The 24,122-nt window shown below is 44.9% G+C and overlaps 2 protein-coding genes across 3 annotated transcripts in view; both read right to left on the bottom strand.

Annotated features, from left to right (window-relative positions):
• The window catches only part of xpo4 (exportin 4), a gene marked incomplete at its 5' end in the record, with an annotated part of 46,343 nt that extends 36,841 nt beyond the window's left edge, over positions 1 to 9,502 (bottom strand). The window contains 5 exon segments of the mRNA XM_080839354.1: positions 2,126 to 2,264; positions 3,198 to 3,339; positions 5,240 to 5,345; positions 9,413 to 9,487; positions 9,491 to 9,502. Of these exon segments, the coding sequence (XP_080695480.1) occupies positions 2,126 to 2,264; positions 3,198 to 3,339; positions 5,240 to 5,345; positions 9,413 to 9,487; positions 9,491 to 9,502 (474 nt within the window).
• Positions 9,503 to 10,128: 626 nt separating this feature from the next.
• Positions 10,129 to 24,122, bottom strand: part of lats2 (large tumor suppressor kinase 2) — a 24,009-nt gene continuing 10,015 nt past the window's right edge. For both annotated transcript variants that reach the window (XM_080839962.1, XM_080839961.1), the window contains exons 3-8: positions 21,554 to 21,686; positions 18,427 to 20,006; positions 17,583 to 18,165; positions 17,084 to 17,266; positions 15,972 to 16,078; positions 10,129 to 14,296 (exon numbers count right to left, since the gene is read on the bottom strand). In XM_080839962.1, the coding sequence (XP_080696088.1) occupies positions 13,712 to 14,296; positions 15,972 to 16,078; positions 17,084 to 17,266; positions 17,583 to 18,165; positions 18,427 to 20,006; positions 21,554 to 21,686 (3,171 nt within the window). In that variant the 3' untranslated portion in view covers positions 10,129 to 13,711. The remainder of the gene's footprint in view (positions 14,297 to 15,971; positions 16,079 to 17,083; positions 17,267 to 17,582; positions 18,166 to 18,426; positions 20,007 to 21,553; positions 21,687 to 24,122) is intronic.

The raw sequence follows: 24,122 nt of genomic DNA on the forward strand, positions 1-24,122 counted from the left end.
CCTTCAAAGGACACTTTAACTGGGCCCTATTTTCAGATCTTTTTGAGGTTGAAATTTTGAGGGACAAAAATGATCAAAACCAGTCAAGTTCTGCGTGAGAACACTTAAACCAGCAAGCGGAATGCAGAGTTACAATGGAATCCTATGGACCAGGCAAACACATCAAAGTAAACCGCTTGTAGTCAATTATCAAAGAGAGACGCTGTCCTTTGAGTGCCTTCTCCAGCACTACACAGTAGGCCAATCAACTACAGCCACTGAATGGGGTGCTACATCAGGAGACCAGAAAAACTGACTGTCCAAAACTTGTTGGACTAGAACACAGAATCAGACTCTGCTGAGGCTTTCAAAGCAACAAGAGCGATTTACATTGAAGAAACCACAATCTTTACATTCTTTCCAAATCCTTACAAATTATCGAGAATATAGTGTGCATAATTCAGTAAGCAAAAAGATTTTATTTATCCATAAGTGAATTCTCCGGTTTGGCAACACTTCAGCATTCCCAATGTGTCCAATTACTCACTTTGTCAATTACTCATCCTCCTCACAGAGACGGAGCCCACTGCTGTGCACCCGCCAGTGGGTGATGGGCACATGAAACACAGCCAGGGCTGCAAATCCAGCAAAAACAGAGGGTCGCATCACTTCCTGTCATCTGCAGAGGCGAACCATATGAGTAACTGTTCCTTTTGCGTAGCTGAAATTTTCCAGCTACACTGCTTCTAGGGATCTCGTGTCATCTAGGATTAGTCCGTTGAGTCCGCACAACCCCACACAAACCCCCCCATCCCCCCCCCCCCCCTACATTTTTTTTTTTTTTTTTTTGAAAAACCTTCTCTCAATGACCTGCATCTCATTCTGACCTCTGTTCTTACCTCGAGTCATTACCCCTCAGCATTCCAGGGGGAAGTAATGACTCATTCAGGAGCTTTCCGCATAATGGCTGTGCCCAGTCACTTACCCCTCGAGTTTTTGTCAACAAGATAAAGACGGAATAACACACGCCATAAATCCTGACTGGCTCATGAATGGCATAAATGTGTCAGAAGTCAATGCATCACCCGCCCGTGTGAAAGAGGAGAGGTGGTCACGAACGGAGGGATTAAGTTTCCCATTATGGGCCTGTTATTGTCATACCGTCAAACTGAGAGCTGGGAAAAACACCTGACACTGCGCATGTATGTGTGTGTGAGTGAGAGAGTGAGAGAGTGAGAGAGCGAGCGAGCGAGCGAGCGAGCGAGTGAGTGAGTGAGTGAGTGAGTGAGTGAGTGAGTGAGTGAGTGAGTGAGTGAGTGAGTGAGTGAGTGAGTGAGTGAGTGAGTGAGTGAGTGAGTGAGTGAGTGAGTGAGTGAGTGAGTGAGTGAGTGAGTGAGTGAGTGAGTGAGTGAGTGAGTGAGTGAGTGAGCGAGCGAGCGAGCGAGTGAGAAGGGGGTAGGCCCACCACTGTGTATGATGGACTGAATGATTTACACCTCCTACTGAAAGACTCGCAGCTGCACCAAACATCAGATGGATATTGGATCAGCACTCAGGAGTTTTGGTCTCAAACTTGAGCGCTAAAAGCTTACTACCTAAAAGGTGTGCGAAACCCTACGACCACCACCAACAGCCTCATTGGCACTGATAAAAGCTTGCCATCATGCTATGGTGCTTTGAAAGCTTTTCTTTCATTTTCACCAGGTGTTCACCAGTGCATATCCTGAATGGCTGGTAGGTAAATAAATAAATACATGAATAAATACAGTTTAACTAAAAAAAAAGTTTACAGAAACAGTTCATAGAACAGTCTGGGACAGAAAGAACATTTGTCCCTTAAGTCAGGTGGATAGTGTATGGTCAGATGTTTCTAATTGGGGTAAGCCCAGATACAGGGCTAAGGTTGGCTGATTGCAATGGCTTAGAAGTACATGTCATCTGTTAGTTCTTCATTTATGCATTGTAGCATTGTTACAAGTGACCCGCTAACAGCTTTCCCCCATCACCTTCAGTGGCAGGCATTGGGCCAATCACAAACAACAGTGCTACAATCCAAAAGTTATGGATGGGTTTGGTTTGCTTGTAGTTGTGCAAGTTATGTTTTTGTTAGTCTCATCTTTCTTGGAGAGCCGATGGGACGTCTTACCACTGTTGGGTTGCCGCTGCTGATGAGCTGACTGACTTCGTGGAAGATGCCCTTACAGTTGATGGACTTATCTAGCGAGCCCCGCTTCACGATGACCGCCGTGGCCAGCAGTACCTGCTCACGGACATACTTCTGAAGGCTATGAAAGAGAGAAAGAGAGAAAGAGAGAGAGAAAGAGAAGGCGAGAGAGAGAGAGAGAAGGGGGAGAGAGAGAAGGGGATAGAGAGAGAGAGAAAGAAAGAGAGAGAGAGCAGAGGAAAGGCTGGCTGTTAAATCACACTTATTTGCATTTCCTGTGAGAATAAGTGAAAATAACCTGGAAAAGAGTCCAAGTCTCGCAACTTCCAACAGACTTTGTGTTGAAATGCAGCTGGCATACAAATACAACAAGGGCGTTTTTACCCACTCTTGCATTCTGATGTCAGTTTCATATAAATCACAGCCTCACCATATTTCTCTCCTAAAGTGTGTTAGGCGTGCTCCAAATGCCTCTTATTATTTCTGTAAAAGCTGTTAATCTTTTGCCAGATATTCTATCAAGGCGACTCCACTCAAAGAGACATATAGTGGCTCTGGCTATGAGTTACGGATAGACCTTAAACACCGTCAGTCCTGATAAATGAACAGAATGCAGTCTGGCCATTTGTAATTTAACCAATTAGCTCCAGGCTCCTACACTCCCAGGGCAGCTGCTGCAAAAAGCATTCCTATGTACAAAGAAATAATGCACTCTTTCTTTAGTCTACACTTAATGCACATGAATGTAACCTAATTGACATAACATGAAATGCATGCCTGGAATGTCAGCATTAATAGGAGGCCATTCAGGTGGGGAAGCATGCATTCTGATGCCAATCCGATTTTCACATACATGTGTCCACACACACACACACACACACAAACACACACACACCTCTTTTTGTGAGAAGATGAGGGAGGAGTGGAGTCCTTTAATGTGTTAATTTTGTAGCCTTCACATTCGTGACTGAACATGCCAAATTCAATGTGCGCACACACGCGCACACACACACACACACACACACACACACACACACACACAGGTGTGACTCACTTGGGTCTTTGTAAGACATAGGTAAGGAGGAATGTGCGCAGAGACTCGATGCTGGCCTTCTCCAGGAGGATCCACTCCCGCACCACCGCCTCCATGATGGCTGTGGCCGCCTGGAACAGCACATAGTCTACCTTGCTGGTCTCTGTGAGGAGAGGAGAGGAGAGAGAGGACAGATATTAAACAGAGAGGACAGAGACTTTACACACACATTCCACCGCACTGGTCTCTGTAGGTAGAGAAATAGAGATATAAAACACAGCAACGTAATCAAGAACAGCACAGGACCAGTGAGTGACACACACAAACACACGTAGCTGTCACATCACACGCAGATGTGAGTCGCGCATGTGCAATTTTAAGACATTACTCTACACTCTTCATGTCCCGAGGTGAAGACAGAGGAGATCAAGGAGTGTCTTCTCTTTATAATAGATGAAATGCCAATGTGTTGTTATTTATATGCACGTGCGCACACACACACACACAAACAGAGTAATGGACACTGGGCACAGCGCCCCACTGATGTCTGTGTATTGTGTATATAATGTCTATATCGTAACGGTGTTAATTATCGGACGGCGTGTGTTATCGGCAACATTTGCGTTGTCATGTGAATCCATTGTTAAACTGAAGTTATAGATTGTTAATCCATTATTAAACTTAGCATTTTGATTGTTTAACAGAATGGCTGATGTTTGACACTGTCCAATAACTGACATAGGTACGCTAGCTCTCTTTACAAACCTATTCAAAGTTCCTATTGATGATGCCTGTGTCACACCGTAGAGATACTGGAAGCGCTGTTAAACACAGCGGCCCTTACGTGCCGTGAACAGTTTACGCTTGCTTGACTCATATCAGGCAACAACAGTGCATTTCCGCTCCATCATGATTAGAAACACAACAGGTCCACACACAGTCATACTTCATCTGGACAGTTTCTTCATGTCCAAACGCATACAGTCATCCTGCACGGATGACTCATACACACACAAACAAACACACACATACACACACACACACGCACACACACAGATCCTGGAGTCTCCTTAGGGTGCAGGCAGCTGGAAAATTGATCTGGGGCTTTCCAAGCTCACTCTGCCACCACCGTTAGCACCAGTCCAACCTCACTCAACTACAGTCAGACAGACCAACCGCACTCAACTACAGTCAGACAGACCAACCGCACTCAACTACAGTCAGACAGACCAACCGCACTCAACTACAGTCAGACAGACCAACCTCACTCAACTACAGTCAGACAGACCAACCGCACACAACTACAGTCAGACAGACCAACCGCACTCAACAAGAGCCAGACACACCAACCGCACTCAACTACAGTCAGATAGACCAACTGCACCCAATAAGAGTCAGATAGACCAACCATGCTCAACAAGAGGACCAACCTGCCTAGCTATGCTAGCCTATGCTGAAAACAGCTTTGCCTCTGAAAGCGTCATTGTCCAACCACCGTGGTAACCACGGAGACTCAATCTTCAAAATGATGGTCTCAATCATTTAACTATGGAAGTTCGGGAAACACATTCCTTAAAAGCTATACTCAGCTGCAACCAGACAACCCTAGCCATAGCTAACAATCCTCAATCAAACCAACCACACCCACCATGGCAAACCATTGCCAACATGACAGCCTCTATACTAGCACCACATTCATAAAGCTAACTAAATGTACTGGTCTAGTCAAAGCCTTCACATTCAGGCTAGGAGTAGCATGATGACTAGAAATAATTTACATCTAGCCTATAACTCAGCCAACACAAATCTTGATTACAAATATCCTTAACTGAGTAAAAGTGGAGGGATTGTATATGTTTACAGCCATTCTAACTCCACTGCTAGAAAAGGAATAGCTCATTGTTTAAGAGGGGCATAAAATGACAAAACGGGCAAAATAATGATAAAAAAAAAAAGAAAATGCATCATCATAAGATATAAATCATAGGACATTTTGGAATTCTCCGGTTTATTACAGATCATGACTTTGCACAGACAAACAGACAGAGACATACTCCACTCACCCAGTATATGCTTGCAGATAGCGAAGGGTGATTTGGATTTCCTGAAGGAGAGGAATATGTGCTCGGCATGCTGTCTCTGTTCGTTACTGACCATGGACGGCGGTGCCTGCAATCACACAGAAGGAGGAAAACTGGTTTACAAACACACACACACACACACACACACACACACACACACACACACACACACACACACACACACACACACACACACACACACACATATATATATATATAAACATCTGGGCATACCCTCACACTCACAGACACACACATAGCTGACTCACCGAACATGCAGCACAGAAGCAGAGCTAAAAACTTGAAAACACCTGTATAAGAAGATGCCTGCAGACACACACACACCTTAGAATATAACTCACTTTTAGGCATAAATACACAGCTCTACACACAGCTCACTTCTGTGCGCACAAACACACACACACAAACACACACACACACACTATACACACACACACACACATCTATATATAGCATGAATCATGTGCTGCCTGTGCATCAAGTGAAGGTATCAGACTTTGATAGTGCCCCTCATCTTGCCTGAGGGGTAGTTTGTGCCACGGGCCAGCAGCACTGGTGTGCAGAAAGGCAGCAGGTCAGCACCGTAGGAAAATCACATTCCAGCCTTAACGAAAACACACAAGCACTTCCAGACCACCAGCAGCCTAGGCTAGCGGGAGAAGGGCTCTTTCATCCACATGCCACCACACACACACACACACACACACACACACACACACACACACACACAGAGCTCACACACACACACACGCATACACACACAGAGTGCACAGACCCGTACACACACACACACACACATAGAGCGCACACAGACATGCATTCACACATCAAAAGCTTACCCACCTCACTCCAGTAAAAAAAAAAGGAGAAGGGCTCTTTCATCAAAGCTGTGGCCACAGGAATGTAACACTCGTCTCGTTTACCTTAATCTACTAAATCACTATGAGTCATAACACACATTTATGCCAGCTCACAGATTCATGAGCCTATTCTAACATTAACATATTCACTTTCGTTTCGTTTTAAGCCATGTACCCTTTGTTTGTATTTTGCAGTTTCACGGTTACTGGGAAACATTTATACTACACTGACTGTTGGGGATGGGGGGGGTTGAGAGAGCCAGGATAGACTTGTCCTCAAAACTGTAGCTTGGATCATTTGTGCCTCCAACTTAAAGTGGGTAATAACAAGTGACACCCACACCCACAACCACACCCACACCCACACCCACACCCACACGGTTCACAAAAATCTGTGAGACATAGGCCTACTCAACCAAATACCATTGACTCAGATGCATCAATATCAACCAATGCGCAGCAATAGCCATTTACCAAAGCCTAGTAATAGATCACCTCAAGCAGATGATCAAACACAAAACTTCCCCATCCACTCAACTAAACCTGCGGTCATTTTGTGAGGATAATGCATTTTCTTTTTTCGCCAAAGAGCTCCACCTTTCTTCGGCCCTTCATGATTTCACGTAGATGTGCTCTGAAACCACGGTGTGTGACTCTGCCTCGGCTCCTTTAAGCTGGTGAATTTGCTGGCATTTATGGCAACAGATGTTCTTGTTTACTTATGACGTTTGATCTCCTCCCAATCACGTTTGCCCTAATCTGATTGGGTGATTCGGCGATGCCCTGCCCGAGCAAGCCTGAAGGGCCCAACTGTACGGAATGTCCTCTGCGGAAGGTCACCGAAAGGTCACAAGACATTCCGTAGATGGGTGATGGGAAGCATGTGAGCCACTACGGCACAGGACAGACAGACAGACAGACAGGTTTACTGACTCGCAGCTATCAATGGAAGGGTCCGAGTCCTTTTTGGACTCACCATGTCATAAATAGACAGACAGACAGACAGACACACACACACACACACACACACACACACACACACAGAGAGCAGAAAAGGAAGAAAGAAAAACAGAGATGATAAGAGACAAGTAAGGGATGAGGAAGAAGTCGATGATGATGTTGATAATAATAATAAAGGATGGTGCACTTCTTCTGCCAACACTGATGGACAGCAATTTCCTAGACACACAACCTGAGCACTTGTGCAATTGACATCTTTCACAATTAATGGTTGTTTGTCACTGACTGAAAATCAATTAAGTATACTTCTTGGCTTTCCCCACCCCTAGGATTGGCTTTTGACAACAAGTGCTTGTGAGTCACGTTGCACTAAAAGAACACATCCTGATTGGCTGAGGGACAACACCACGCAAGAACCAGAAGGCGGCAAAGAAACGGCACCTGACACACAGGACCAGAATGATGTCTGTGACCTTATCAGGGGAGCACAGACGCCCAGGCAAAGGAGAGAAGCAGAGATGTATTGGCTGGACAGACACAAGGTAGGAATGAAGTCATAATCGTCATCTTCATCATTATGCCTATGTGGCGTGTAGGGCCAACACTATGGGCTTCCACCTCTCCCTATCCTTTGCTAGTAGGTCTATATCTTCACTGGTCTTCCATTGTTCTTTTATTTCGAAGAAGGATCGAAGAGTAGGTTAGTCTATTTACAGATCCAACTATCTAAAATACCGATCCATTACTGCGGTTTTCTAGAAGAGGTAAGCAACAGACCAAAGGGAATTCTGAAAGGAATTTGACATATGGAATCTGGTGAGGCTAAACTAAGTTTAAAATGACAAATTTACACCCTACAAGGAATAACAAACTTTACATTTCAGTAAGTTACAATTGCCTTGTGTTAAAAACTTCAAAAGGTATCTTGTTTTAAACATTCAAGTCAAATAAATACCTACTGCCAAAACAGAAAAGAGACAGTATACAACCACATTTTGACACACATTAACTATATTTAACTGGACTGTTAACGTAGAGATAACTATATTCCTTGCTTACATATTCAATATGCCAAGTTGAAGGGAGACCATGTCAACATTGTGGACACATTTAATGTGAGCTACAGGTCACATACTAATCATCTATAACTCAAAGAACGAAACACTCTCCTCTTCAGTCATTTAAGAAACCAGTACATTAACAGTCTGTATCAATTAGGTCTATGAATATTCAATATTATTACTTCTTGTAAAATGTTGGCACATTCAATTGACTTATTTATAACTAATAGGCACTTAATTCGGATGCGGCCAACCACAAGACAAAAAAGGAACGAATAAGAAGCCATGACACAGGTTACAAAGTTATGAACCAATTCATTTGATCATTTATACCTGATAACTACTTTAACTTCAGTAATGTACTAGAAGGACAAACAAACGGAATATCTGTTTCTAACATGGGAAATTATTGACCAGTTCTAAAACCGAAGAAATTATGCGCTAACCAACCTGACTCAATCTGAATAGGGGTACAAAATGTCTATCAGATGGCCTAACGTTAAGCTAGCACCAGCAGTAGGGCTATCTAGCTTATCTGTAGACACAGCGACGCTAATTTCAAATAAACACGTTCGCTATAACAGTTAAGGAATATAGGCAATGTGTTAAGAGTGTTCATTTTTCCAGCAATAAAGCCGCAGTCTCCTTTACAACTTTTAGCTTGTATAGCTCTACAACAGTTCCAAGTGGCCTCTGTTCAACCGCATGCTCAGAGCCTCGATCAACAAGGATCACCGTAAACAAAAACTACAACAATCAACATCAAAATCAACCTAATAGGTGTGGTACTTGTACGTTTGTTTGTGGCTAATCGAAACAGAATTATCTAACATGCTCGATCATGGATGAACACGAAAGTGAATCAACAGCGTGTAACTAGCCGAGGCGAAGAGCAAACATGGGGATGCTGAGAAACTGTCTTCGGTACTTTTAAATGTTCAATATTGGCCACATTTTTATTGATCGCAGCAAGGGTGGCAGACGTAAAATGTTTATGTGTTTCACAAGATAAGTTTTTATCCACCATCGTCATATCAGGCAGTGTCATCCATAGTGGCTTCTGAGGATAAGATGATGGCTATGTTGGATTTTTGCGGGATGGAGTGAGACAAGCACTGCGCCACGCATCGCTTTCTTCGCTCAAAACCAATACCTGTGGCGATCTAACAAGCTAGTCTCTCCATAACTTCAGACAGAAGCGAAAGCCAAGTACAGACAGTTACACATATAAAAAACGTTGTTCTACATCTCACCATTAAAACTTTGGCAGCGCTTTCCAGCTGTGAAATCACTTCTGGTGCACCGACCGCCGCCATCATGGTCTCTCTTCAATGACGCGCCATGCGCTGCATTCTGGGATTAAGCGGTACTCTGGGCCAATGAGTTCATGGATACTTTTTGGCAGAGAGTTTTAGTACGGTGCCGTACCCCGTGAAGGTTATGCAATCTCAAAACGATAGGCGTGAAAGATCGAATGTGTGTGTGAGTGTGAGTTCATAATTGTACGCAGAGAGCAATTTCGATCTGTGCGAGTTTTAAAAATTTGTCATCCACGATTTTCCCCACCTTTGCCATAAAAATGTGCACAGTCGGCAATTCATATGCCTTATTTCAAAATGACTAGGATAGCTCGGCTGAAGGGCATGTTCTGAGTATCTATGACTATCCCAGGGAAATCCAGGGTCCACATGTTAAAACGCAAGTTTATTGGATCAAGGACTGATGAGCCTACTTCATTTTGGCTGTGTTTGTTTTCATGAAACGGCGTCAACGTGGGTTATAGATAGAAACACGCTCAGTACTGTGCCTTCCTGCCCAGCCAGTTACCTAACGTCAATATTGAGGGGGGAACTCCCTTGGACACGCCGTGGAATCCATGTGGCCAAGAGTAGAACAAATATTAAAGAAATCACGCAATTTGAGGATTTATTAATTTAATTTAAACATATATTTTACACAGTGAGGACAGTGAAAGCATTTTTACAAATTCTCAATTCATACATAAATGTAAAAAAGGAAATATAAATCAAATTGTATGCTGTACGTAATACTGTAGACATGGAGGTTTAAAGGTTAGCTTAGGAAAAGGAAAAAAAAGAATAAGATACAAAAAATATGTATATCTGTATAAATATATATTCAAGAGTAACAGTGTGGTATAATACATTAAGGAAGACCAGATGAGTCATAGAGCTGTCCCACCCCAGGGTAAAAATACAAAAGGTACACAAAGTAGGAAAAACCAAAATCAAACAGAAGGAAGATGTCAAGTCAGTCATAGATTGTCAACACTTTAAAAAGTAAATTACAAGAAACCCATCCGTCAAAAACACACAAACTCACGCCAACAGTCGAACACTCACATAGTTCCATAGACCGACTCATTAGGAGAATCACTTTCATAAAGCTAAGTTGTTGTTGTTGGGTTTTTTTTCCACCGATTAATCCGCCATGATGAATGTCAGCTGGGTAAGCACTATTCCAAAAATTGCCCTCAGCCCTAAACAGAGAATGGCTGACTGGGAGAAACTTTAAGTCAGAGAAAAGCATTTTGTTACAAAATTGATTTAGTCTAATGTATCACGAGCAAGGGGCTATTAGCAACCTGGTTTTGTTTTTTACGCACCTTTAGCATTTACTTCGTCCAAAATACATGTTTGTACAGATAGTGGGGCTTAAGCAACAGGCAGAAATGACTTGGCTTGTGTTTTTTTCTGCCCATAGGAGTCACTGTGCCAGTCGTTGTGGAGAAGACAAGATCAATATTATTGGCCGTTAATCTGTTGTGACACATCGGACAGTGTGCGAAGTGCACTGATGATTGTCAACAAGCTTTGGAGTCATCACCATGCAAACGTAAACTTGAAGAATGGGCTCTTGTTCACTGAAAACATTTTCAACAGTTAAAAACATGACTTTAATGTCAGACATGGGGAAACGAGTTTAAAACATGTGGCCACATCTGGTTTAATGGTTTTCAAGAAAGAAAAGTATAAATGCAAAAACAAAACAAATTAAAATAGTCATACAGGCCTGATACACCAAGTCATCCTAGGCTGCCATGCTCCCTAACCATTCTATTCCTCTCCTTCTTCCCTTCTCTTTTGATTTATCTCTATCGCTCAGCCTCTCTCTCTCTCTCACTTACTTACTCACACGCAAGCAGGGCCGGCCTGGTTTGCGAGGAGTTTCCATCTTTGTTCACTATCAATACTGATCGTCATGTGGTAAGACACGCACAAACACCAGACATTCATTGAGAAGGCACACACTCTGTCACATCCCATCCCACGCATACCACCAATTAAATCCCCACTTTTGTACACACACACACACACACACACACACACACACACACACAGAAAGAAAAAAGAGAAACAAGAGTAACATGAAGTAATGATGATAATGTCAATAATAATATTATATTAATAACAAGTAATAAGCAGCATTGGGTCATGTAACTACATTGAAAATATATAAAACCAATATAATATATATTTGTACATATTGTATTTCAGTATTAAACGTTCAAAAAAGGATATTTGATGTGTTTAGAAAACTATATAATATATTGTTTTTCTTATCTGTATTGCACATAGTCATACCATCACATACGATTTCAGAAACTCTGTCTGCCTTTGATTGGTTTCATCTTATTTTTTGATGACTGCCTGATTAGAGATAGAGGAGTTCTCTATTGGCAGTTGGATAACTGCACCTCCCATCCTTAATACTGTCATAGTGAGGATGAAAGTGTTAGCCTAAGGGGGTTAGCATGCTAACCAAGGCCTGCTGTGGTACAACGGTGCTTGCGATGTCAAACGTATACAGGCTTTCTAACCGTATCAGGTTTATGAGGCCAATTATAAGTGTAATCCTCAGCGTTTATGCAAACGTATTTTTAATAAAGGGCCAACACTGAGAGTGACCTGTGAAGTTGAGAGAAACTAGAAAACTCAGACTAATGAGAGTAGAAATAACAGTGACCTAAAAATAGAATAAACAATTCTGTAAAACTCCACCTATGTGGAAATGATGGTTTTCTGTGATAGGTCTATGTGGCAAAATAAAAAATGTTTTCAGTTAAGGGAAGTGTTGAACGCAATGATTCCGTTTGGTTTCTTTGTGAATACCATTTGACCTTAAAATGGAGACTGCACATCTGCACATCTTTCATCTGAGGTTAAGTTTTGCTCGCAAATACACATCCAGTGGGAGTCAAATGTCAGCCAACTGTACAAAATGAAGACTCTTTTGTCCACTAGAGGGCATCAAACAAACATTCAAAATATCTGGCATCTTTAAGCCACAGATATTTCAACAGGCCAAAGAAAAGTGAACTCAATCGTACTAGTCAGTGACTTGAAACCATTTCCTTTGGGAACGTCAAAACATTTCAGAAGCAATGTTAACATAACACTGCCAAACATTAATGGCTTTTAGTGCCTAACAATGATGGTACGTTGCACCATGTGTATAGAAATATGTATTTGTATATGTAAGTATGTGTGTATGTGTATGCTTGTGTGTATACTTGTGTGTGTGTATGTATGTGTATATGTGAGTGTGTGTATGTTTGTATTTGGTAGATTCAGCTGTGCAAGATCTGGATCAACCCATCAGTTTCAGCCTACGTCATTGGGACGAGGTATTAACAATGGAAAACAAAAAAAATAAAACAACTCCCATCCTCCCATTCCGACCCCATGTTCATTCCTCTCTGACTCTCAACACCACAGTTACTTTTCCACTATTCTGGAATGGCTACATCAGGAACGGTCATCGACAACAGAAGAAGATAAGGGAGTGGTTCTGGGGTGTACTTTAAAACATCCTTTGAGGTTCCTTTGGAAGTTCATTTTGAGGTTCCTTTTCAGAGGTTCGTTGAAAGTGGCCTTTCCAGGCTGTGATCTACGTTGGACAAGGCGACAAGTCATGGTCAACACTGTCCCTGATGCGTGTGCAGAACCAGTCACCAGTAAGGTCCAAGTCCAGAGGTTCTGTGTGGTGTTTCTGCCATAGAATGTTTTTCTCGTGTTTTCACCCCCTACCTCTACCCTCCCCAACCCCGACTGGAAAAGCTGGCCTCACAAAAGAAAACCTCACACTAATGACCTGATCTTTGTGAAACTGTGCTTATGTGCAAGTTCAGCAAGCATATTTTTCTGTCTGCTGCTTCTGAATTGCACTTTTTGGTCCCAGGTGTCATGTCTGTGTGCTCTTATCTACTGGTCACATGTATGGTGCTATTGATGAAGGTATGAAATAAACGTCAGAATGGTCCGATAGTCTCCTCCGTCTCCTCCTCCTCCTCCCGCTCTCTCTCCCCCTCTCCAATTCCTGATTTTCTCTTTCTTTCTGTCTGTCTCTGCCGATCTCGAAACACAGAACACAAACCCAAACACCTTACACATGCACGCACACACAAAAGAAAAACAGTTCCTGACAAAACAATGGTGGGGAAGGGTGACCATGAGGAGGTGAAGGGTGTAGGATGATCGTGATCACAAGGAGGTGAAGGCCTTTGATGGCGCTGCGTTCCCAGAGCGTCTCTAAACATACACGGGCTCACACCCCTCTCCGTGCTCTTCTTCCTCCTCGTCCTCGTCATCTTCATCTTCCTCCTCCTCCTCTCCTTCTGTCTCCTCTTGGGGCCCGACTCCTCTGGTCGCTGCTGCGCCCCCACCGCCTCCTCCGCTCGAGTGACCCCCGTGAGACTCCTCCAGGGGCTTGGGGTAGCGGAAAGGGCAGCCGTTGTCGTCGAAGAAGCGTCGAAAGGTGAACTCGTAGAAGGCGTGCTCCGGGTGTTTGCTGTGGGGGGGATAGAGCAGGTCGTAGACGCTCCGGGAGTCGTCGCCGCTGTTGCTCCACGCACCGGGGCCGCCCTCCTCCTCCACAGGGTCAAAGTTCGACGTGTCCATGGGGTGGGAGATCTTGGGCCGGTAGGGCGCCGGCTGCTGACGGAGGTTGCTGGAGAAGTCCATCTGGTTGAAGAAGGGGTGGGCCTTGATCTCGCCGGCGCCGTTGGACCCCAGTCGGTCCTCGGCCGAGCAGCACAGGCGGCTGATTATGTCCACGGCCTCGGGGCTGAGCTTCACCTGAGGGGGCACCTGCAGCGTACTCTCCCAGTTGATCACCTGTATGGGGGGCAGAGGAGGGGTCAACAGGTGGTTTAGTGGAGGTGGATGATCAGGGAGCACTAAAGCCCATGTCACAGGAGTGAGGGAGGTTATCGTTACTTTTACCACTCCGGAGTTTCTTGTTATTGTTCCTACATTTCCTTTGCTTATTAGGTTGCATAGATTCTAAATGGGTATTTGAGTATAGGGCTGAACGATTTGGGAAAATAATCTAATTGCGATTTTTCCCTGAAATATTGCGATTGCGATTCGATATGCGATTTTTTAAAATGGTATCCTCTTTTTTTCTCCAACAAAACGTACTGAATGATTTAAATATGACACAATATTAAGACACATTTAGTGTGAAATATTCTTTCCCACATTTTACATTTGTATTTAACTGCTCATTACAGAAACAAATCGGTGGCTTTGCCACTGTGCATTTAAGTTATTCAAACAAAGTCAAGTATAAACACAAGGTATGCACTTTTTAAATTTGCCTTATGCAGTAATTGTACTTCAGGTTTAGGGTTAGGATAAGCAGTTTTACCTTAAAATAACAGCTTTGAAAATTGGGGCGCTACAATGACTTTTAATATGAAGAATAGCCTCTGTGCCATTGCCATACCAGGGTCCGTAGGCAAATGACTGCGTTATGCAGGTGTGCCTGAAGCTGCCTGGTTTTTACTGTCTGCCGAACTAGTAAGTAGCTTTTTTGCCGTCTTGTTTTGCACTTGCTTGATGATTGACACTATGACCAACTAGTTAGTCAACAACTGTCCTAATAAGTCAAAGTAAGCACATTTCAAGAGATTTCTCTAGTTTGAGCCACTAGCATCTCGTTAGTGATTAGCAAGTGATCCGTTATGCTGCTTTAATCACTGTGTGCAAAATGTTCCATTATAAAAAAAAATTAAAAAAAAAAAACTTTTATTTTTTATTTTTTTTAATCGCGGTTTTTATTTAAAGGCACAATATGCAACAATTATGCTTCAGGATTAGGGTTAGGATAAGCAGTTTAACCTTAAAATAACAGCTTAAAAAAAATTGGGGCGCTACAATGACTTTTAATATGGAGAATTGCGTCCGTGCCAATGGCATAGCAGGGTCGATAGGCATATAACTGCGTTCTGTAGTTTTGCCTGCCGATGCCCGCCGACCTGACTTTGATTACCTTCTGCCGATCTAGTAAGTAGCTTATTTGCCATCTTGCTTAGTCTTGTGTTGCACATGATTGATGTTTGACTGTTTTAGGACAGTCGTTGAGTAATTAGTTTGTCATAATGTCAAAGTCAGCACATTTCAAGAGATTTCGTTTCGAGATTTTCGTTCGTTTTAGCTGCTAGCATACCTTTAGCGAATAGCTATTAATCCTTAATGCACCTTTAAGTTGCGGTTTGAAAATCGCGTCTCATCATATCGCGATTAAACTGCAAATGCAATTAATCGTTCAGCCCCATTTGAGTATAGTGAGTATTTAAGATGTGAATAGAGTGAGTGGGTGAGTATTTAGGAAGTGAGTGAGTGAGTGAAAGAGTATTTAAGGTGTGAGTGAGTATTTAAGATTTGAGTGAATGAGTGAGTATTTAAGACGTGAGAGTGAGTGAGTGAGTGACTGAGTATTTAAGATGCGAGTAAGTGAGTGAGAGAGAGTATTTTGTGAGTGAGTGAGAGAGGGAGTGTTGCTGACCTTAATCTGGGTCTCAGTAGGAGTAGGAGCGAGGAACGGTGGCTGTCCCACCAGCATCTCAAACAGGATCACGCCCACACTCCACCAGTCACACAGCTGGGTATATCCTGCAGAGTCACAGAGAACACACAGTCACACACTCACCAGCATGCTGCCAAATACCTGAGCAAGAAGGGAAAATTAGCCGGAGAACTGAGACTTTTTATAAATAAATAATAATAATGCATTTTATTTGTAGCACACTTTTCATTCAAAAGAATCTCAGAATGCCATACAGCCAGTACATGGCAAAAACATAGTTTTAAACAATTTTTACGTTGAAGTGAAGCATTACATGATGAGCGAACCTGATGACTTCTCTAATAGAAGATGGTTTCTCTTATCACTGTCCAACCTTAAGATGAGCCTTCAAGACTTAACATGGGGGATAGCTGTGGTACGAGGTAGAGGGACCATGGGACTTGCAGTTTTTTAGGTGGATATTCCCTCGTCACAGAGCTATTTGGTCTAAGGCTGCGAACTCTGAACCATCCAGATGTTTTCTGTTTTTGATTTAAGCCCAAAATAGTATTCAAATGGTTTTCTTCTGTGAGCTTCCTCCTGACATCTTAAAAAGGATGTTACGGATCACATACTTCCTCAAGATGGGAATGCAATTCAAAATGAGTTCAATGATAAGTGTTGGAATAGGAATGACACATTCAACTGAAATCTATTCCATTTGGCTTAGTATAGTGAAAAGTAAATAGAGGATAATGTGCCATTTTTAAGACTGCATGAAATCCAGTTTGGCTGGGGCAGTCTATTATGATAGGGGCCTGGGGGTTTCTTGCACCTCCCTAGTTTATGTCAAAATGCTGTGTTGAAAGTGAGTTGAAACAAATCAAATGAACTAGAATGAAATGAAAAGAAAGAACTGAACTGATTTTTAGCAGCTTGTGGCGAAGTGAGCGTGAAGTCACCCCACCCGACCTTGAACCTGTGTCTCTGGGGCAAAAACACTGCAACCAAACACCAGCACCAAGTCATACTTCATCATACAACAACCCCCCCCCCCCCCACCCCCACCATCATCATCATCATCATCATATGCCTCTGCTCGTCTTGCTGACCTTTGCGCAACAGCACCTCGGGAGCGATGTAGTTGGGCGTGCCCACCAGAGAGTGAGCCAGGCAGCGCTGGTGCTGACGCGTCGCCTGCTGCTCCAGTGACATCAGCCGGTCGCCACAGCGACAGTTCGACACATCATCCCAGAAGTCACTGGGCTCCATGCTGTCCTGCCTCACGTGGTTTCCTGCAAGGGACAGAGAGAGAGAGAGAGAAAAAGAAAGAAAGAAAGAAAGAAAGAAAGAAAGAGAGAGGCAAAGGGAGAAAGACCAAAATTAAAAACAAAACTGTTCAGATCTGTTCAAATTCTTTCCCATTTCTATTCAAACATAAGAAAATCCATCAAATCTACACAGGCTTTCTGCATAGGCTCAGACACACATAATGCATATGTGGTGGTATAATGCAACTCCAGTCTTTTTTCTTCTAATACTGTAAAACACACCACACACAACGACTGGACAGCCATTCCCATGACAACCCCCGACCTCCATCACTCTCACCTTTCTGGTAGTACTTGGAGTTGTGTGTCCATCGGAAGCCGGTGCAGAGGCCGAAGTCGGTGAGTTTGATGTGTCCGTCCAAGTCGATGAGGATGTTGTCGGGCTTGATGTCGCGGTGGATGAAGCCCATCTTGTGCACGCTCTCGATGGCCAGGGTCAGCTCGGCGATGTAGAAGTGGGCCAGCGCCTCTGGGAACACGCCCATGCGGATCAGCAGGCTCATCATGTCCCCGCCGGGGATGTAGTCCATCACAAAGTACAGGCTGTCCTTGTCCTGGAACGAGTAGTACAGCCGCACCACCCACTCGTTGTCCGCCTCGGCCAGGATGTCCCGCTCTGCCTTGACGTGGGCCACCTGGTTGCGGTTGAGCACGTCTTTCTTGCGGAGGGTCTTCATGGCGTAGAGCGCGCCGGTGTCGACTTTCCGGGTCAGGCAGACCTCCCCGAAGGCGCCGATGCCGAGGGTCTTGATCTTGACGAACATGGACTTGTCCATCTTGGCCCGGCGCAGGCGGTTGTAGTTGGACTCCTTCTGGTTGAGCATCTTCCTCATCTGCTCCTGCTCCGCTTCCGATAGGCCAGCCTGGAGTGGAGGAAGGGAGTAAGAAAATGGAGGGAAATAAAGAGAGAAAATTCAGACATCCATGTTGTAAAAGCCTTAATTCTTATTTGTGCTTAACTAGTTTCAGTTCCTTTATATTTTTTGAAGCCTCTTTTTTCCTCCTATCAGCTTACTAAGTGTTAAGACTACTAGGCTATAATAAATGTAAAACCTTTCATGATATTTACATCAACAGAACAGCTGAATCTATGATATATTCACGTGATCGCTCTGCTTCCTCACCTTGGACATCTCCTGCTCCAGCTGCAGCCTGCGGTTGAGCTTTTGCTGGTGGGTCTTCATCACGTTCTCCACGTGTTGCTCCATGTAGAACTTGAAGGCGAAGGGGGAGTAGCTCTTGATGCGTGACTCCCTCTTCTCCTCATCGCGAGCATTCTTCCTCACCGGCACCGGCGAGGTCTGGATCTGCTTCTTGTCCTTCACGGCCTTCTCCGCTTTTCCAGACTTCCCCTTCTCTTTGGCGTGGGTCTCCTCTGCCTTCCCCGCCACCGGGGGTCCACTCTGGATGGCCCTGCCCTGGCTAGGGAGCTCTGAGGCTCCACACATGGCGGCTCCCTCTAGGGATGCCTGCTCGGCCCCTGCCCCAGACGCGAGCAGGGTTTTGGGGTATGGCGGAGGGGGACAGCGGGGTTCCTGGGCGGACTCCCTGGCGTAAGAGTCGTCCGTCATGTACCCGTGCGCCTCAGCCCCGTCCTGGTTCTGGGCGGCCAGCCAGCTGGGGTGGCACGGACCCACTGCGGTCTTGGGCTCCGGCCTCATGACCCGGATGCTCTTCACGGGTTGCTGAATCGGGGGAGAGGTCACGGCGGTGATGGTGTTGGGGGCCATGTTGGCGTCCTGTTTACTCCCAGAGACTACATTAGGCGCAGGCATGGCCTGCCTGACGTTCACCTTCTGGTGGTTGTTAAAGGAGTTGGTGCGGCTAGGCACGCGGACCTCCCCCCGGAAGGGACCTTGCGGCTGAGACTGCCTGGCCGAAGGTGGGCCCCCCCCATCCGGTCCCGGGGCTCCACTCCAAACGTGCTCGTACAGGTCCAGGTTCAGGCTGGCCCTGGAGGGTGTCAGGAGACCCTGGGGGAGGTCAGAGAAGTCCGGCCCCATGCCGCCGGCTGCGGCTGCCCCTCCAGGAGAGCGGGACATCATGTGGACCTGGTGAGAGGTCGGGCTGGACTGTCGTGGGTGGGAGTGAGGCGGCAGGTAGAGGGTGGTAGGGTACCCGCCGCCCCCATTCTGGCCACCCATGGCCCCTTTGCCCTGCATATTGACGTAGTTGTCTGGTGGCGCCATCGTGGGCATCTTGTTCTGGAAGGAGGCGCTCCTCTGCACCGGGTAGCCCGAGGTCTCCATCATGTGGGGCCTGCCGTGACCGTAGTCGTAGAGTGGCCCTGGACCGGGGCCCCCTGGCTGCTGAGGCTGGATCTGCAAGGGCTGTCCAGGCACAGCGTAGCTCATCATGGACGGCTCTATGCTGCCTGGGTATGGCTTCTGCTGGGCAGGACCTGGAGGGTACATGGGGTTTCCTGGGCCATTCTGAGGGGGCATCCCAGGTGGGTATGCTCCCATACTGGGCGGGCGCCCCATGGGGTTGCCCATGGCCGACCCCTGGGCAGAGCCGGAGGGGGGCATCATGTAGTTCATGACAGGGGGGCCACCCATGTAAGGCCGGGGCATGTCACCCTCTGCTCCGTATGGCGCCCCCTCATACATTGGCGCACCCATCTGGTGATACGGCGCCATAGAACCGTCGCCGCTTCCATCAATCGATGGCCTGTGGTCCATGGGGTTCGGCATGCCTCCTTTTCCTGTAATAAGTAACATGTTTTAAAAATAAAAACTGTGTAGTGCAAAACTCCAAAACAGGTTCAAAAGGTCAATAAAATGTATCTTCATATACAGGTTAATACATAGTTATTCACACATTTATATACAGTACGTTTGTGGCAAAGGGAGAGCATAGTCGCCCCACCTGGACTCGAACCCGAGGCTACATGGTGCCAAATATGAACTCTGACCGCAACGCCAAAGAGCCAGGCTCAATGGCATGGCAGTCAGAGCACATACTCATCTGAGGTGACGATACCATCGTCACACTTCCCTCACCCTTTTGGAAGTGCACCCTTGCGCTTTGCGACAAAGGCCTTACTCACGCATCCACCAACTGTACTTCTCCCATCCAGCGCGCCCCACACACAAGTGCTTCACCCATCTATGGGGTCCCTCACACAGGGGTCAACCTACCGGGGGGACCCTCACACAGTTTTACGGGCACACCTCCGATGACCTCACAGCGAGCCATCCCACTTTTGACACCATTTGTAGCGAAGGGAGAGCATAGTCCCCCAACCCAGACTCGAACCCGGGTCTACAGGGTTCCAAACATGCATTCTGACCGCAACGCGAAAGAGCCAGCCCTGATGGCATGGCAGTCAGGGCACATACTCATTTGTAGTGGCAATCACATCGTCACAGTGTTGATATACAAACGTATATGGGCCATTCTACCGAATTCGTGTTATATGCAGTCCCTAAACAATAAAAACTATTTACAAAACAATTAGGTATTTAGGCATAGATATTTACTAAGAAAATGTTATTGTCTATATAAACCCAATGCATTAAATGAGATAGTGATAAGCTAAATATATACAAAAAATCATCATTTATAGGTTACTTTCTATTGGGAAGTAGCTGTCCCCAACCCTGACATCTAAATTTCAAGTCCTGTAAATAACACTTTGAAAAAAATCTAAAAAAATTGCAATGATCTAATTTTAAAGATCTTTATGATTGGGTTTAAACAGAACCTGGAATATTTAGATTTATTGTGGGTTTAAATTTTAAATAAATAAACTATTTATGGATTTCATTGTGAAAACCAAGAAATATTGGTAAAAATACTCTCCAGAGAAGGGAAGGAAACACAATCTGAACAGGTCAATAATAATACTTTTTTACTATAGTAAATGTGATGTTTCGGTAGTGACAATTTTTGGAAGAGGAAAAACATTCCAACACATTCTGAAAATACAATATTGTTGTAGTTGGAAATTCTTTATTAGGAACAATCCCTTGAGATGAATCATCTCGTTTTCAAGGGGGTCCTATAAAAATTGACTGTTCTTTTACTAGATATGTGTACTTTAGATATGGTACAATATACATACGGACAAAGTTTTGGGAATAAAACATAAACAAATTCAAAATATTTCCGACCTGACTTTGCACCAATTTGGTAGAATGGCCCATATAGCTGTTTATAAGCATTCGTATATACAGTTATATAAGCATTTGTTAATGTATATAATGTATATATAAGGCATTTACAGGAAGGACAGAAGAGTGGACCTACCCGGAGAGGTTTGTTTGATGACGTGGACGATGCGTTCATTGCGAGGATCCAGGTAGCCCATCTTACTGATGTAATCCAGAGCCGCCTCAAGGTTTCGGCTTCCTGTTTGTTTCAGCGCACGCACCGCCATTTCCTGTGAGAAGACAAATGACACATAAATATATACTGTCCATTTATATATGCAAAAAAACACACATAACACACAAAGACATACATACAGACAGGAATAACAATAAAAGAAAAAAAACACTTTCCCACGCATGTCAAACGAACACATGCATACAGAGATCCAGACAAACAAATAGGCACACACACACACACACACACACACTCCAGTTCACTCCTGTGGGACTGGAGCACAGCACCTGCTTCCTGTGAACCCCAGGTCATGGACCAGCTACTTCCTGTACCAGCATCTCAGCACACAAACAACACCTCTGATCTCGCACCCGTCACTCTCTACCACAGGCCAGCACACACACACACACACACACACACACACACACACACACACGTCTTGTTTTAGTCCTGGTGTAAATTTAGTCCTGAGCGGCACTTAATCCCTGTGAGAAACTACCCAATAACTCTCCACACACGACAGGCACATTCTGTCCTCCCACTGCCTCTTAGTGTAACGGCTCAGAGAACACACACAATTGTATTGACATATTTTAAACCTAATAGACCAATACAGGAACAACCCTGGGCTTGCCTTTTAATATAATATTATGTGCTGTTTGTGCCATATACAGTATGTTTGTTATGTTGATTACCTTCTCCACAAAGAATATACACACACACACACCAAACTCTAAGGCACACCAACAGCTCATAAGAAGACTATACAACCAGTCTGAATGGAAACCACAGGCAACTACTACTCAGACTAAACCACCTAGCTAAATAAAAACAAGGACCAGCACCACCACCCCGTGACCAGCCCCTCCCCAACCATGGCAAACTGAACGCGCCCCACTCTGAGACCCACACCTATATGAGGAAATCCCCCTGAATGGCATATGACCTCATTCTAAAGACATTCAGCCCAAACCTCACTCCAACACACAGCAGGCCCTCTGTCTCACACTGCCCCCGGTGGACAGAAGAGGAACTGCACCAGGCATTCCATGCAGAGGAGGAGGAAAAAGGAGCAGGGGGGAAAAAAACTACATGGAATGGCGTCTTTTGGGACTTTTTCTCCCATCTTGTATGCATCACAACACATGACCTAATTTTGGGTAGGAAAAGTTGGTTAAAAACACGGAGTGGTCGAGGTAAATGGTTGTGAGGAAACGCAAAGAATTACCAAACAATGGGCGTCAAGTCTGTGCCCACTTGGTTCCAACACGACTAGCAGGCCAGCTGGCAGCTGGCAAAGACGAGGAGAAAACACTTGTGTCTTTTAAAAGAGGGCTCCATGGCAACGGTGGGCGCACGGCTCACACAGGTTTGGGTCCCACTGAACACCCTGAGCCAAAGGAAACCTACCCAACCAAAATATCGATGTTTTGTTCCCCGAGCCACTTAGTTATCACTTTTGCCTTATGGCAAGGTGCTCCATCGTGCTGGAAAAGGCATTGTCCATCACCAAACTGTTCCTGGATGGTTGGGAGAAGTGGCTCTCGGAGGATGTTTTGGTCCAGCAAGCGCCAGGACCGTCTCCTAAACATGATTCAGCTGCGGGATCGGGTCACCTCCAGCACAGAGCTTGCTCAGGAATGGCAGCAGGCAGGTGTGAGTGCATCTGCGCGCCCAGTGAGGCGAAGACTTTTGGAAGATGGCCTGGTGTCAAGAAGGGCAGCAAAGAAGCCATTCTCTCCAGGAAAAACATCAGGGACAGACTAATATTCTGCAAAAGTTACAGGGATTGGACTGCTGAGGACTGGGGTAAAGTCATTTTCTCTGATGAATCCCCTTTCTGATTGTTTGGGGCATCTGCAAATAAGCTTGTCGGGAGAAGACAAGGTGAACGCTACCATCAGTCCTGTGTCAAGCCAACAGTAAAGCATCCTTAGACCACTCATGTGTGGGGTTGCTCCTCAGCCAAGGGAGTGGGCTCGCTCACAATTATGCCTAAGAACACAGCCATGAATAAAGAATGGTACTAAAACATCCTCAAGGAGCAACTTCTCCCAACCAGGAACAGTTTGGTGATGAACAATGCCTTTTCCAGCATGATGGAGCACCTTGCCATAAGGCAAAAGTGATAACTAAGTGGCTCGGGGAACAAAACATTGATATTGTGGGGCCATTGGCCAGGAAACTCCCCAGACCTTAAGCCCATTGAGAACTTGTGGTCAATCCTCAAGAGGCGGGTGCACAAACAAAAAAAACTATTTCTGACAAACTCCAAGCATTGATTATGCAACAATGGGCCGCCATCAGTCAGGATGTGGCCCAGAAGTTAATTGACATCTTGCCAGGGCGGATTGCAGAGGTCTTGAAAAAGAAGGGTCAACACTGCAAATATTGACTTTTTGCATTAACTTCATGTAATTGCCAATAAAAGCCAGTGACACTTATTAAATGTTTGTAATTATACTTCAGTCTTATAATAGTAACATCTGAC

This window comes from Sprattus sprattus, assembly GCF_963457725.1.
Source record: "Sprattus sprattus genome assembly, chromosome: 5".
In the NCBI taxonomy this organism is placed as follows: Eukaryota; Metazoa; Chordata; class Actinopteri; order Clupeiformes; family Clupeidae; genus Sprattus; species Sprattus sprattus.